Genomic DNA, 16,114 nt, shown 5'->3' with positions numbered 1-16,114 from the left:
AATGTAACTTTAATGCCAGTTAGGACGATAGAAGGAAGAGGGAATGTGACTGCAGCGGTAAATGTAAACGTATTAATCATCATGTAAAGATAATGCAGATGAATTATTGATGCGTGTGAAAGCAAGTTGTGCGTGGAGCAGAAACACGAGCTCGAACCAGCTTAGTGTTGTGTGTTCTGGATATTTTAAAAGGAACCAGCGACAAGAAATGACAGAAAGAACAACACTTTTTAAAATTCCATTTCTCACACTTGATCAATTTTACATAACTATCTCCCACCAACACTCTGGATAAGAAGCTCAGATACTGTTGTGTTATACAGCTGAGCCCCAGGAGGAGGAGGGGTCTAACTCTGGATCATGATTTCACTGCTTCTTGATAGATCAGTAACAGAGGAGGCATTAAGTTCTCAAATTAAGAGGGCAATCTGGCCGTTTTTAACATATTTATCAGCCTTAATCTACGGAGAGACAAAAACTGACGTTAGCATTCAGCGGCTACTAGCTAACGTAGAAATGGAAGGCTAGCTGGAGCTGTAACTCAGGCTACGGGAGCTAAAGGGTTATCACACACTGTTCAACACTCATTCATCACTTTCACAATCAAATGTAATATCCAAGCTCATTAATATGAAAGTGTTAAAATGAACAGACCCTCAATAATTCTGACTTATAGATAATAATAATAATACCTAAGTTTTATAAGCGCTTTTCAAGACTCAAAGACGCTTTACAAGAGAGACAATAAATAAATACAATAAAGACATATAAGACAAGCAGACGACAAGGGAAGAGGTGGAATAATGAATGTGTGGGGGAATGCCTGTTTGAAAAGGTAAGTTTTTAACTCTTTCTTAAATAATGAAGTGAGTCAGAAGCACGGATGTGTGGGGGGAGAGAGTTCCAGAGGGTGGGGGCGGCTATGGCAAAGGCCCGGTCCCCCAAGGTACGGTGCTTGGATTTAGTGATGGGAGTGAGGAGGTGGAGTCAGAGGATCGGAGGACGGCGGGAGGGGTGGTAGTACCGGAGAAGGTCAGTGAGGTATGGGGGGGGCAGGTTATTGAGGGATTTGTACGTGGTGAGCAGGATCTTGAAATGGATGCGCTGTTTACGGGGAGCCAGTGGAGCTGTTGAAGGACAGGGGTGATGTGGTCTCTGGAGCGGGAGTGGGTGAGTAGCCGGGCAGCAGAGTTCTGTACGTATTGTAGTTTTTGTAGATGGGAGGAGGGAAGACCATACAGGAGGCTGTTAGCAGTAGTCGAGTCGTGAGGATATAAAAGCATGAATTAGGGTTTCAGCAGCGGATTTGGAGAGAGTGGGAGGAGGCAGGGCGATGTTGCGGAGGTGAAAGAAGGCAGTTTTGGTGATGTGACAGATGTGGGGTTGGAAGGAGAGAGTCTGATCGAAGATGACGCCAAGGTTTTTGATCTGAGGGAGGGGGTGACTGAGTGACCGTCTATGGAGAGCTTGAAGTCCAGGCGGAGGGGAGGAGGGATTTGGGGCCGATGATGATGATTTCAGATTTGTTACTATTGAGTTTTAGAAAATTGGTGGTCATCCATGATTTTATTGCAGATAGGCAGGTGGTGAGGGTGGAAGCAGTGGCAGCGCTGATTGTTCTGGTGGAAGGTAGAGTTGGGTGTCGTCGGCGTAACAGTGAAATTGGAGTCCATGATGGCGAATGATGTGACCAAGGGGTAGGATGTACAGAATGAAAGGAGGGGACCAAGCACCGAGCCTTGAGGGACACCATGGGTTACTGAAATGGAGTGGGATGAGCAGTTGTGATGGAGATGAATTGCTGTCTGTCTGTGAGGTAGGATGAGAGCCAGGAGAGGGCTGAACCAGTTATGCCAGTGTAATGCTGTAAGCGGTGGAGCAGGATGGAGTGGTCGATGGTGTCAAAGATAGATAGGGGTGTAATGATTCTTTTTAACTACGATTGGATGCGTATCATGATTCGTGGTTGCCGATACGATTAAAGGACGATATTGGTTCATTTAGAATGATTCAGTGAGTTTTTAGCCAAAATTCAACCAGTGTGACTGTGAAATAAATCCCTTGATACCGGACAGTCCTAGATTCCTGTTGTTTGCAAGAGGTACCTGGGCGGTCGGCGTCGTGTGAAATCCCACAGGCGCCTCAGTAGGTGGTTGGATAGATTTGTGGTGTTGCCCTGGGTAACTTTACTTGACCTTCACATATCCTACAAACAGCGAGCGACTTATTTAGAACAGTAGTTCTCAACTGGTCTGGCTTCGGGACCCACTATCACCCTTTGGCGATAAGTCGCGACCCAAATCAAGGAACATTTTCAATTATCAAATTGATTTAATATAAAGATGGTGCAGTTAGAACCTGAGATACAGAAGATCAGATTATGCCAACACACAAAATAAACAAGTGTACTGGTGAACCCAAAACGACCACCAAGTGGCGATGCTAGAAGAAGAAATATGCCCTTTCACACTCTTTAAAGGTGACATATCACGCTTTTTTCATCAACATATATTGGTCTAAGAGGTCCCCAAAACATGTCTTTAAAGTTTATGCTCAAAAAAACACTTTGAAATCAGATTCTGGTCTGCCTGAAAAACCCTCTTCTTCAGTCCTCCTCAGAACACTCTGTTTTCTCTCTGACCACGCCCCCTCATGAAGTGGGTGTGGCCTCGGCTCTCCAGCACGTTGATCTAATGTTTACATGTTGGCTGAATATACACGGCTGCTCACAGACCCGCGTTACTTCAACCCTCTGAATCTGATCCAGAATCTGATCCTGACGGAGAGGCGCCTGCAGCAGGACCTTTCTGAACCATTGGTCACAGATTTAGTGTTTCTTGTTGTTTTATTTATCAGTATGTCGACGTGTGTCTTGGTACACAGCTACCAACATGTAGCTATGTGGCTATGCTAACTAGCGCTAGCACTTATCCATGGTAAATAAAAATCATCCACTAGATCTTCAAATCTGCAGACGTGGGGAGTAAAACCAACCTCTGCCAGAAAGGCAGCGGGACCTTTCTGAACCATTGGTCATAGATTAGTGTTTCTTGTTGTTTTATCTGTCAGTATGTAGACGTGTGTCTTGGTACACAGCTACAGCTACAGCGACGACCTTTTTATTTACAGTCTATGGCTACGACATGTAGCTATGTGGCTATGCTAACTAGGGCTAGCACTCATCCATGATAAATAAAAATCATCCACTAGATCTTCAAATCTGCAGACGTGGGGAGTCAAACCGACCTTTGTGTTCAGGCAGCCTGAATTGAGTAACGTTTAACGTGTTTATCATTAAAAGTGCAAAAGAAAACACATCCATAGAAAGTCTGCTGTGCTTAAATCCAATGTGTTATTTCCTGGTATCCATACAGTCGATTTATTACCTTTTAAAACGATGTTAGATCCACATATGGCGTCTGAAAGGCCAACTAGCCGAGCACAGATCGATGTAGTAGGATCATAGGAATATGAATCCATACATGGATGTAGTGGATGAATCATTACACCCCTAATTATAGAAGAACGACAATATTAAGCTTTTAAAAATGGCCGCCGTGGAGCTGCTGTAAATAGCCAAATGAGAAAGTGATTTTAGTCTGTGCACAAAATAATTTCTGTGGAGTCTATTTGAGTTTGTGCCTTTTGATATGGAGTGTGTGTGTTGTGTGTGTGTGGTGTGTGCCACTATATTGGATGTGCCTGCCAAACATCATTAACTGCTCTGGTGCCAGCAAACCGGTACCCTTTGTGCGACGACCAACTTCCCCGATCCGATTTTAGAAAAAGGGGTGCTCCTTCTGTCCCCACTCTCTCTCTCTCTGTTTGCTCCCCTTTTTCTCTCACTCCACATTGCCTTTACTTCATCTGCCCATTTTCTCTCCTTTTGTTCATCTCCCTGCTCCTCTTCTCTCCCTGAAACCCCCTCTGTGATGCTGCAGGGTTGAGTCAAGTATAGAGAGAGAGTGAAGAGAAAGAGAGAGAAACACTCTTTTGTTAGTCAGATTTCCACACCAGCCTTTGGAACTGAGAGATAATCTTGTCAACAATGAAGTCCCCTGCTACTATAAATACTGTAATGCGCCAAATTGGTACCAGTTGGACTCTTTCATAGAGCTTTTTTTTAAATGCACTATTAGTGAGGCTACCTACAGAAGTTGTGTGTACTGTTTCTGAGGAGGAGGAGGAGGATACTGCAGCACAGTACTTATGAAAACACAGGTAGGCATCATGTAAAAATAAAAGCCCAAATATTCCTGCCTATACAGTATGTGCAGAGTACATTTGGAAGCATTATATAACAGTATCGAGCTTGTGTTTTTCAGCTCCTCTGCAAAGATATGCCAGACTGTGTGGGTAGCCTAACTCAACTATAACCTCCAAAAACTGCTGATGGAGAGAGTTTCTTACAGACTGAAGGTCCAGCTGCTGGATTATAAGGAACCTCAACATGTTAAGGTGATATTAGCAGCAGCAGAAATAGCCGAGTGATTATGAAGACATTTGTTCAACCAGACGGTGTTTTCAGAAAAACGTTCTGCTCCACTCGGACCAGACACATGGAAAGGATTCAGAAAAGTTTGGTGGAGTCTTTCTGCACCATGATTTCCATTGCATTTAGCATCGTCCACAATGTGCAGTTTCTGTGCAGCTCCTTCTTATATCATCTGTTGCAGAGTTTGCATCCTGCTAGCAAGGTATGATAGTTGAGCTCAGCCTTTGGTAGAATCGTGAGGCATCATCTATGACCAATTCACCTGGACTTACCAACCACCTACCGTTTGTAACTCACCTCATGTTTCCTGTTTTATTTTGAAACTTTCCCTTGTCTTCTCATTGACTTCCTGTTCCCCTCATTACCCTAATGTCCTCACCTGTGTCCTTTAAGCCCAGCCTTTCCTTCCTTGTTTGCAAGCTCATCTTGTTCTCTTGTGACAGCGTACGTACGAGCACTCCCTCATGTTTTCTTCCACATGTTTGATTTATTGGACGTGGAACATTCACAGTGAGTGATTCAATAGATTGTTAAGAAACAGGAGGATTATATTTTTGTTAAAAATCTACAAACACATGTACAGGACTGAGATCAGCTGTATTTCTTGTCCAGAGGGGGGCGCCAAAATCGACACACACCAAAAGTTCCTATAGAAGCTTTAATCATATACCAGCATTTCTTTAAAGGCATGATTACGACCTAATGAAGGGAAAAGCTTTTAAAAAGGGCTGTCACTACATATCCCAGCATGCTTTGCACACCATAACAGCTGCTTGTGATGCACAGAGAATTTTCAATTGCGTCACTTTACGGGCATGTGGTGATTGTTGCAGACGTTGCATGTTAGTGACAAATTTAATACCCTCTTCTCACAATGAAATCTCTCACTATGTATCCCAGAATGCTTTGCAAAGTAGAGCAAAGTGGCTGTTTGCATGCTGAACAGGAGCAAAGTTTTATTGGTGTAAGTGATGGTGCACAAAATTTTCGGTACTACAGCGCCTCTTTTAGGTCAAATACAACACTATTGAATACCTCTATCTGCAGTATATACGGCTACATTGGATGCACCGGTGTGCAGGATGCTTCCCACTTTTTAGATCTAATAAATAAGGTATTAAAAGTTAATTTTATTCACATAACTTCTACGGTACTAAAACCGTCAGTAAGACATGTCCAGCTGTGCAGCTTCTTGGAGGGGAAGTGTGTTTATATATGAAAGTATGATAAATGTTCACATATTGCAAAATCCTCGAGATAAAACTTCCTCTAAAGAAAGTTTCCCCTCGTTCCATTAAGAAGTAGAATCCAATTTGATCAGAATGAAATGATTGCATCCACTTTCCAGACGAGCCTTCATGTAGTCCTGCAGCTTTTGGGTAAATAAAGACGACAGCTTTCTGACGGAGACACTAAGAATCCATTAAACGTGGGTCCTCCCTCCGCACTGAACGGACTGAGATTTGGATGATTCATTCCCAAGTCTGTTCTAACAGCGTTTCTGCTCAGCCGCGCAGTGGGGACAAGCAGTCCTGTGCTTGTTTTAAAAAACACAGGACGACACGCTGAGCTGACATGCATTATTCAGCCCACAATGGAGTCTCAATTTTGTAAGAGAGTCACAAGGTATGACAAATCCTAGCTTACAGAAAATAATGCAAAAGTATACTTTGAGATATTCTGTTCTCTCTACCAGAGAAGGGCTGAAGAGTTATTTAAAACTATTCAAAAATGTGTGGACGAGAAGAAAACGACAGTTTCACCAGATCTGTGTTCGGTCTGTGTCCGCTCCGGCAATCCAGAGTGTCCACAGCAGATACGCAAGACTTCTATGCTAGCTGGATGATGCATAAATGAGCACAGAGTGGATCTAGCGGGACAGGAAGTCGTTGCATGAACTAAATTAAAACATCCGGTTGGTTTTCAGAACTAACACACAGTATTTGTCAGCAGATTTCATGCCTAAACCTAACCCTTGGTATATGTCAGTGGACTTTATCCCTAACCCTGACCATCAGGCTTTCGCGCAATCTATCACCTCACCTGAACAATTACCCTAACCACCTGGGGTTCTTGCCTAAACCTAACCCACAGTACTTGTCAGTGGACTTTATCCCTAACCCTAACCACTCAGGGTTCTTGTCTAAACCTAACTCACAGTATTTGTCAGCGGATTTCATGCCTAAACCTAACACTTGGTATTTGTCAGTGGACTTCATCCCTAACCCTGAACTTTGGGCTTTTGCACAATGTATCACCTCACCTGAACAATTACCCTAACCACCTGGGGTTCTTGCCTAAACCTAACCCACAGTATTTGTCAGTGGATTTCATGCCTAAAACTAACCACTCAGGGTTCTTGCCTAAACCTAACCCTTGGTACTTGTCAGTGGACTTTATCCCTAACCCTAACTACTCAGGGTTCTTTCCTAAACCTAACTCACAGTATTTGTCAGTGGATTTCATGCCTGAACCTAGCCCTTGGTATTTGTCAGTGGACTTTATCCCTAACCCTGACCTTTGGGCTTTTGTACAATCTATCACCTCACCTGAACAATTACCCTAACCCTAACCACTCGGGGTTCTTTCCTAAACCTAACTCACAGTATTTGTCAGTGGACTTAACCTCTCACCCTAACCACTCAGGGTTCTTGCCTAAACCTAACTCACAGTATTTGTCAGTTGATTTCATGCCTAACCCTAACCACGCGGGGTTCTTTCCTAAACCTAACTCACAGTATTTGTCAGTGGATTTCATCCCTAACCCTAACCACTCGGGGTTCTTGCCTAAACCTAACTCACAATATTTGGCAGTGGTTTTCATGCCTAAACCTAACTACTCGGGGTTCTTGCCTAAACCTAACCCTTGGTATTTGTCAGTGGACACTCCGCCAGGCCTGGAGTCAACAGGTCAGAGCTTTTGAGAGGACCACAAAGACAACATGGATGAGGAGAGGAGGAGGAGGAGAATCCTTGATTCACTTGACTCCAGCTGTCTGGCGGTCCTGGGACTATGCAGCCAACCCACAGCGGACCTGGCTCTGGTGGAAGTCTGGCATAAAGGCCAATGGAACAGTAGTTTGCTTGTTAAGGAACTTGCTTCAACATACTTGCATTAGAGAGATTTAATCATTGGTTAGATGGTGTCAAATGTGCATGAATGTAAAAAAGTAGAAAACACGACATCCTTTGAAAGATGAAACCTGCACGACACGTACCTGTAGGAGTGTTTCCTATAGGAGGACGGTGACAGACAGCGCAGATGTCCTCCATTGTCTTCACACGGCTGTTTGTCGCTTATGTAATATCTGAACACTGCAAACAAAAACCAGTTCCTCAGCATCTTGTGATCTCAGTGATTAAATCTATACAGCAGACTGATAAACGACAGCCTCTGTGCATCAATCATCCCTCAACTGGCTCTGCACCGACACACAAACACACGGCCCTGTCAGCGGATCCATAAATCGTCAGCGGTGCACATGGACACATTATGGCGCCATATGTTTCATGCGCCTGCGATTCGCTCACGCTCGACTGTCCAGCACACCTGCTCATACGTCTTACCCCTGATGACAAACCTACAGACCCTGCTCAGCGCCTGGATGTTTAATGCTCTCTGAACATTACATCCAAGGAGGTCCGGTGAGAGTTATCTCTGTCAGGAGCGAGAGAGAGAGAGAGAGAGAGAGAGAGAGAGAGAGAGAGAGAGAGAGAGAGAGAGAGAGAGAGAGAGAGAGAGAGAGATGGAGAGGGGGTGATTTGTGTCTGATGTCACCGGGCTCCTCCGCTCTGGTTGGTGCAGAGTAACAGCTGTCGCCTTCTTAGCTCTGACTTTGTCACTGTCTCGTATTAACGTGTTTACAAAAGCAGTTTTTTCAACTCAAACCACCCCTACACACACACACACATGGAGACACACACACACTCCTGCATCATCCCAAAACACTCCACCATGCTTTCTAAGACCTTAAGTGGCATCGCCAGATATATATCACTGGTTAATCTTCATCTGTTGTCTTTAGCCTTTATGTAATCCGTCTCTTACTTACCTCCAGGATAAAGATTTATCTCCCAGTGTGTGTGTGTGTGTGTGTGTGTGTGACTGCTTTGTCTATGGAGCCTCTGTGTATGCTGTAAATATAGATGAAGAGATACTCCTCAATCATCAGAATATGTGCTGATGGTGATTTGTGATTTGTGCACAGAGGATGTTTGTGACTCAATGAAACTCCTTTATTCTCCAAAGTGCACGCGTAGATTTAACATTTTAGTTTTGCAAACAGTTGCAAAAAGTGGAATAAGTGAAACTCTTCTTGCAGGAAATGTAGGAACACAAATGTTGAGCAGAGTTTATTTGTTGCTGTCACTCACAGCGCCCCCTTACAAGTGAAAATCGATGTACTCTGTGGGTTGATATTACACCTGTACACAGTTTAAATGGCTGCCAGCCTCCTCCAAACAGAACAGCTTGCTCCTGAATCATCTGATCCTCGCAGTCGTGACCATAAAGAATATACTTGTCATCTTCTCTTTCACAGAGTCCTCTGCAACTTTCTCTCAAGGCCGACTCCCTCCCCACAAGGTTTATGTGTTTAATAACCTAGCTGAGAAGGAGTGGATATAAAAAAAAGAGATTCTACCTGGATGAGTGGCCTTCAAAAAGCTTCACATTAACAATTTATCTCCTATCTTTTTTTTCTCTCCGCCATCATCTTTCCCTCTCATCTCTCTCCCATCTCCTCCCGTTTTGATCTTCCCTCTTCTCGCTCATCCTCATTCCATGCAGGGGATGAAGTGGTTCGGCAGTATGTCCCTCAGCAGCAAAAGGAGTAAGAGGAGGAGTAGAAGGAGCAGCACTTGCGGCGGGGATAGTGTGCTGCTGTCCCTGGCTCTCCTGGTGGCGGTGACCCTGATCGCCGATCCCGCGGCGGCTCAGAAGCAGCGAAGCGGCGGTGGCGGAGGCGGCGGCGGCGGCGGCTCGGATAAAGTGCCCGTTCTGAACATTGCGGTGATACTGGGACGCACGCGCTACATCTCAGACCGGGACATCCGGGCGTTGTGGAGCAAGGAGGACCCCATCGACGTCAACGTGGTGACGCTGCTGATCAATGAGACCGACCCCAAAAGCATCATCAACCACATGTGCGACCTGATGTCTGGGACTAAGATCCATGGCGTGGTGTTTGGGGATGGCACCGACCAGGAGGCCATCGCCCAGATTTTGGATTTTATTTCCTCACAGACGCTCATCCCCATCCTGGGCATCCACGGAGGGTCGTCCATGATCATGGCTGACAAGGTAAGAGGCGGTGTGTGTGTTGGTTTGAGTGTGGATGAGTTGAAGTGGTGCAACTTCAGGTTTGGCATGGAGAGGATTGAATGCTGAGAATTTGTAGATTCAGTGCTTTGAAGAGTTTGGCTTCACCTCATCACTGACCTGAGATTCTCAGCTCTATACGAGTGTTGCAGATTCCTATAGAAACAAACAGCAGAAGCAGGTTAGCTTGGTGGAAGGAGGTAGTGTGGAGGAAGCAGCAGGTAGGAGGGTTAGGTAAGTACCTGAAAAGAACCGTTGGAGGGACAGGAACAGGTGGAGGAAGAAAGCGTTTAGAAAGCCGGTATCGAGCTGAAGAGAGAGAGCAAGAAGAAACTGCTGATATTTAGAAGGAGTGGGTGTGCAAGTTGTTGAGCTAGCAGTGACTGCGTGGTGAAGTCTCTGTTCCTGGTGTGGGATCCTCTCGAAGTCTCACTCGGTTGCATCAATGCATCAAACTCTGAACTCTGAGCGGGGAACATGCTCCACACAGACGCCGCATTCTGCATTTTTAACTTCTTGCTTCTTGTAATCGACCCCAACTCCAGGACGTGAGGAGTTGTGCTGCAGTCCTTCTTGAAGTGACGGCCACACTCTCAGTAAACCCTGCAGCTTGGTTTCCCACCGCCCCCAGCTGCCACAAGTGTGCGCTTGACTTTTCCTTGACTCTTCTGAAGAGGATAAATAATATTTCTCTAAACCCTTCTTTTTCTTTCTTGATCTGCCAGTGCAAGAAAATCACAAATCTTTAGCTCCACTGGCACTGAGAGAATAGCATCCCCCCTTTTTCTTATTTCATGCCATAAAGCAATCTCCCCTCTCAGACGGGTCTGCAGATTTTCCCACCAATCCCATCCCTGTGTTCCCGCAATGAAATATCAATATGGAGGTCAGGTTGGCGGAAAAACTCTGCGGCTATATTGTGTGGAATGAATATGCTAATGGCTTTAAGTTATTGTGGTGGAAGCTTGTGCATGCGGTACCTTTAAAAGAGGAGAGGAGAGGAGGGAGGTGAGAGGAGGAGAGGAGGAAGCAGGGATATGAAGGGGTGAGGGATAATCCCTCCGTTTGACCAGAGGCGAGGCTGAGTGGAAGGGAATTACAGAATGTCCTGATTGGCACCTGCCACACGCCACCTATTTCAGCAGCTCACACACAAGTGCACACACACATGCACGCGCCTGCAACTCGTGTCCGCTGTCAGGCAGTGTCATTGAAACAGCAGCAATTCAGCTCCTTGACAGCCGGAGTGTTTCCTCTGCAGGAACAGATGAGGGGAAAATAATCCACTTTAAAGCGCTCGAGCCACCACTTTGTGATCTCTTTGTTTTCTCTCTCTGTTTCCCTCCTTTCCTCCACTCTTCTTCTGCTCTCTGTGCTCGCCTCAAACCTTTACATGAAGGATTCATGACAAGTGAAAACCCAGAAGTTAACCTATAGTGTGGTCTATAACTTATAGCTACACCTGGCTGCTCCTGTGACGATTTCCTAATCCGTTCCTCTGACACGTCACATGTGTGAATCTTCTTTTTTAACGACATTTTGGAGATGCAGAGTTCCCCCCCCTGATATCAGTTAATTTACTGAGCATCTGAGGACACATAAGAGGATTATCATGCTGGGTTTACAGCAGATTTCCTTCTAATAAATCAAATAAGATCTTAGATCCGAGGGAGAGATCAGATCAAGGCCGAAGATGTAAATTTGGAGGTCACATCCATCAAAACGCTCCAGAAATGAAGATGTGCTCTCTGACCGCCGCAGAGAAACAGCTTAATGTGGTTAAATATGAAGTAATAGCCGTCATGTAATAAAGCTTAGTCGTTAAAAAGGCTGTAACTGATTGTTTTTTACTGCCCATTAATTCTCCAATTAGGGTTTCGATTCAATTCTCAGTCTGTCAGGAAACGATGGAAGGAGCTGACCAGTTAATCCAACGCTGATGAGACTTCTTCATCACGTCTCTGTTTCCTCAAACCAGCAGAACATAAACCAGAGTGATCAACTTCTAAAGAGAGGTTAAAGGAAAACATACATTTAATGTCTTCCTTTAAGGATGAGGAGGAAGTGATACTTCCGGTTGTGTAAGATGCTTGATTCTGATTGGTCTAAACCCCTTGACAACGGTTATTAACTTTCACAAACATGAGCAACACCAGAGACAGACTGATCACACGTCATGTCAAATCAATCCACAGAGAAGAGTTCAGACACATTGAGCTTCTGCTTTGTAGTGGCAACTTTTAGAAAAGACCTTCTTCTGCCACTTCTGCAGGACGTGATCTTTCTGACTCGTGAGCTGTAAAATAGGTTCACTAAAAAATGAAATGAATGCCGTTTAAAACAAAACAATATAAACAAAACTGAGAATTTATTAAAACTATAGACAAACAAATCACTTCTCTCGTTGCTATTAACTTATATTTCCACAAAAGCTACAAAACTACAAAACTGCAAAACCAAACAAAGCTACAGTTAAAAAAAAATAATGTTGCTCCTTGTCCGGCTCAGATGAAAGCACACATTGCAGCGCACATGCTCAGTTGCTCCCATTTGGCAGCACCAATTACCTGCAGCATGACAATTAAAGGCACACACACTCAAATAACTCTATGGCTCTAACATGCTTGTTGACACCACAGACCGTAAGGTGAGGTAAAACCGTTCGCATCAAAACAATGCGGCTTGTTTAGCATGCAAAAGTGAAGCCAAAACCACTCAGCGGGTGTGATGGTGATGGGTTTTGCAGCTTAGGGATGCTTTGAAGCGATCTGGCTGATGAAGCAGACACTCGCTGGTGTTGAAAGTTTAATGATTCCTCTTCGTGTTCGTCAGGTTTTCTCTCTCCGTTCGTCTGCATTTGTCAACGTAGCTGTCAATCAAAACATCCAATAATTTATTCAAACTAAACTCAGATATCAAGACAAGATAAGATATTACTTTATTGATCCCTGTGGGGGAATACAGTTGTTGCAGCAACCCAGACAAAAGTACAAACAAGAATATGTTTAAATAAGTCAAAATAGATCAATAAAAAAATACAGATTTAAGTGTTACAAATGGTTTAAATAGTGGTAATTACAGGCAGTATTAAAATGATTCAGTAGTGACAGGTGGACATGGTGTGATTATAGTTGGTTAACCCTCCTTTTATGTTGCGGGTCAAATTGACCCTTTTAAAAGTCCATTTTAGGCAATATATACCTTCAAACTAGCTAAATACAGCATAAAAACCTGGGTAGCATGTGACAGAAGAGGTGTCTCGTGTTAATTTATCAACATCACTTCACAAAAAGAAAAAAAATGCAAAATTTAAAATGAAATAAACTTCTAATATACTTTAAAACAAGTTTTAACATGAATTCTAATGAGTTATCCTCATTGATTCATGATCTGTGAGAATTTAAGAACACCAATGGACCAAATCCTGATTTTAATGGTTAGTAATGGAGTTAAAAATGAGATTTAAAAAATATGTTTATCAGGATTTTCTGGGGTTCTGATACTTTTGGATAATTGAATATGCCTCGGGTCAAATTGACCCAGGAAAAGTATTGCTGTTCTGGAGAAACTAACATAACAGGAGGGTTAACGACCCTTAGTTACAAACACTCGCTCATAAACTAGCATGAAAAGAATGAGTCTGACATAATAATAATAATAATAATAATAATACATTTTATTTATAAAAGCGCTTTAAAAGATTCTCCAAGCGCTTTACAGGAAAATAAGATAAAATTATACAATAGAAAAGCAAAGGAAAACAGTGCAAAAAAAAAGCAAAGAAGAGCAAGGCAGCAAAATAAAACAAAACAAGAAAAAAAACAATCAATTCTAGTTTAAAAGCCTTTGTAAAAAGGTGTGTTTTGAGTCCGGATTTGAATTTGGTGAGTGAGGGAGAGAATCTGAGGTGTTGGGGGAGAGAGTTCCAGAGGGTGGGGGCAGCGACAGAGAAGGCCCTGTCCCCCCACATGAAACGTGTTTGAGGAAAAGTGTCTTTGACGTGTGTTATGATTTTATAATTTGACCCATGTGCCATCTGTTGCAATGGAGGAGGCAATATGGCCTCTAATGCAACCGTTTTCGTCTTCACTTAAGAAGAGCTGTTGTGCCGTCCATCTTTGGTCCATGCACACATCACTTTAATATCCTAAGTCTGCAGAAAACACATGATGTTCTTAAACATGTGTTATCCATGAATGCATGAACAGTGAAATGTGTTTAAAGAGCGCTGCAGAGCGTCTCCATCCCAAACAGCGAGGCGGACTCTGGAAGTGTGTCCTCCTCTGAATCCCGTCTCTGAAGGTTTACACGCTGCTTTACACTCTTTTTAAAGTTTATATAACTCCTCAGCCGTGTAGGTTCAGGTTTTAAACGGTTCCTCTCTGAAGTGTTAGTCTCCCTGCCGCCTTGTTCCTCGCAGATTTTCTTTAATCCTCATGTTGAAATATGAGGAGAAGCTTCGCCTCCAATGATTACGCCTTGTAAGACCCTTGGTGTGTTTGTCTATTCATGATTATAGTTGTGTGTGTGTGAAATGTCCCTGCGTGTGCTTTAATGCCCCTGCATGCACTGAATAACTTTGGTTGAGGCTAAATCTCTCTCTGCAATGAAAGCCACTTTTACTCCAACCTCTGGAGAATCAGAGACACTTCTACTCTTCATATTTGCTCCTCCATCGCCTCCTTTCCTTTTTTGTTTCCTTATCCCCCCGCGTCTCTCGTCCCCTTCGCCATCTCTCTATCTGTCCCTTCTTCTTTCATTCCTGCTTGTTAATTAGATAAATGTTGCAGCATCGCTCCACGTTAGTCCTACCAACACACCTCTCGGCCCTTTGTTGAATAATGCATCGCTTTTCCTGTATTGAAAAGAATACATTATTGATTAAGGAAAAGGAATGTCTTCTCGCTGCATTCTCAGGGATTCAGCTTGAAGGTACCACCCGGCAGCTCCTTCCACCCGGGCGATGGAGGGATGACATTCTCCCTCATGTTTTTATCATTCTGCAGCTCCTCTTATCTCTCCTCTCTTACTCTAACTTTGCATTTCCGTCTCAGGGTGTAATTGCGTGAGCGGCTGTCTGGCTCGGCTTCATGTAATTCTCACGTTAAACGGTTATTGACTCCCTCAGTAATAAATACTGGAAACTGGATCGTGTTGGTCTCTAACAGCGTCCACTTTGTTTTCCTCCAGTCTGTCTCCATCCAGCTCTCGTCGGCGTCTGCAGCTGTTTTTCTTTCTCTCCTTTATTTTTTTTCCTTTCCTACACGCCACTTAGATTAAACCGTGGTCTGTCTGCACCAGATGTGTTGACAGCAGCGATGGGAGATGCCCCACTTGGCTTCCAGAAGACAAAAACAAACACTTCACGACCCAATAAAAAAAACAAAATCTGTTCCAGTAGTTGGAAAATATTGCAGCTCTCATTAATGGTTTTTTATTCTCTGAAGTGGCAAATGTTCGTGTGAATGTTTTGGTGCGTGTGTTCTGTGTTGATCCTGCAGAGTGACGTCTTTACTGACACACACACACATGCACACACACAGAGAAACACACACAGTTACACTTGAAATCAGATTTCAACCCTTGAGCGTCTTGAACAAATGACACTTCATTTACATGGGCTGATTAATTATTCAGTGATTCAAACAAACTAATGAATATGATTAATGTGTCTGACGCTTCATGCTGCAGAGACCTTTTGTATGGTTTTGTGTTCACAGTAAAGCATGACATACTTAAGACTGTTTCCCTAATTTAGTTTTTTTTTGTGCAAAACTATATTTTCTTCATTTTTCACTCCCCCCAAAAAATTAGAAAATCATCCACAGTCTCATTTCCCTCATATTTTGCAAATGTTAGCTGCTTGATGGATTGCAGAGCACTTTGTTTTGCTTTATATGTTTGAATTGCACGAAGAAGGTGAAGAATTACAGTAAATATGATGAAGAAAGAGAGGGTACGATAAGCAGCAAATGTCCATGGGATGAAGTCAAAACTGCAGACCTCATGTTGAGGATTATTGTCTTTATATCTCGAGCACTTCCTCTATAAACTGCTCTAAAGCAGCTTCCCATCAAAGCACGGTAGTGACACCTTCTCTAAGAGTTTAGTTTGTCCTCAGCTCCTGGTTGTATGACTTAGCTGGATCTGAGTGCAGAGCTGTGTCCAGACTTTTCTGACAGGAGTGTCCCGACTGGTTGCTCTGACCTAAATAGGAGTGACGTTAAAGAGTTTTGGTTTGGGTTATGAAACCGTCTGAATCTAACATGGAAGCCTTTTTATGACCTACAGGAGCAAAA

General features: G+C 43.6%; 1 protein-coding gene across 1 annotated transcript in view; it reads left to right on the top strand.

The window, feature by feature from the left end:
- Nucleotides 1-16,114, top strand: part of LOC117831738 (glutamate receptor ionotropic, NMDA 2A-like) — a 50,734-nt gene that overhangs the window by 28,886 nt on the left and 5,734 nt on the right. Inside the window, exon 3 of the mRNA XM_034710544.1 lies at nt 9,285-9,797. Within this exon, the coding sequence (XP_034566435.1) occupies nt 9,288-9,797 (510 nt within the window). The 5' untranslated portion in view covers nt 9,285-9,287. The remainder of the gene's footprint in view (nt 1-9,284; nt 9,798-16,114) is intronic.

This window comes from Notolabrus celidotus, chromosome 20, assembly GCF_009762535.1.
Source record: "Notolabrus celidotus isolate fNotCel1 chromosome 20, fNotCel1.pri, whole genome shotgun sequence".
In the NCBI taxonomy this organism is placed as follows: Eukaryota; Metazoa; Chordata; class Actinopteri; order Labriformes; family Labridae; genus Notolabrus; species Notolabrus celidotus.
The sequence above is the reverse complement of the archived record's forward strand: the minus strand, read 5'-3'. Positions and strand labels throughout refer to the sequence as shown.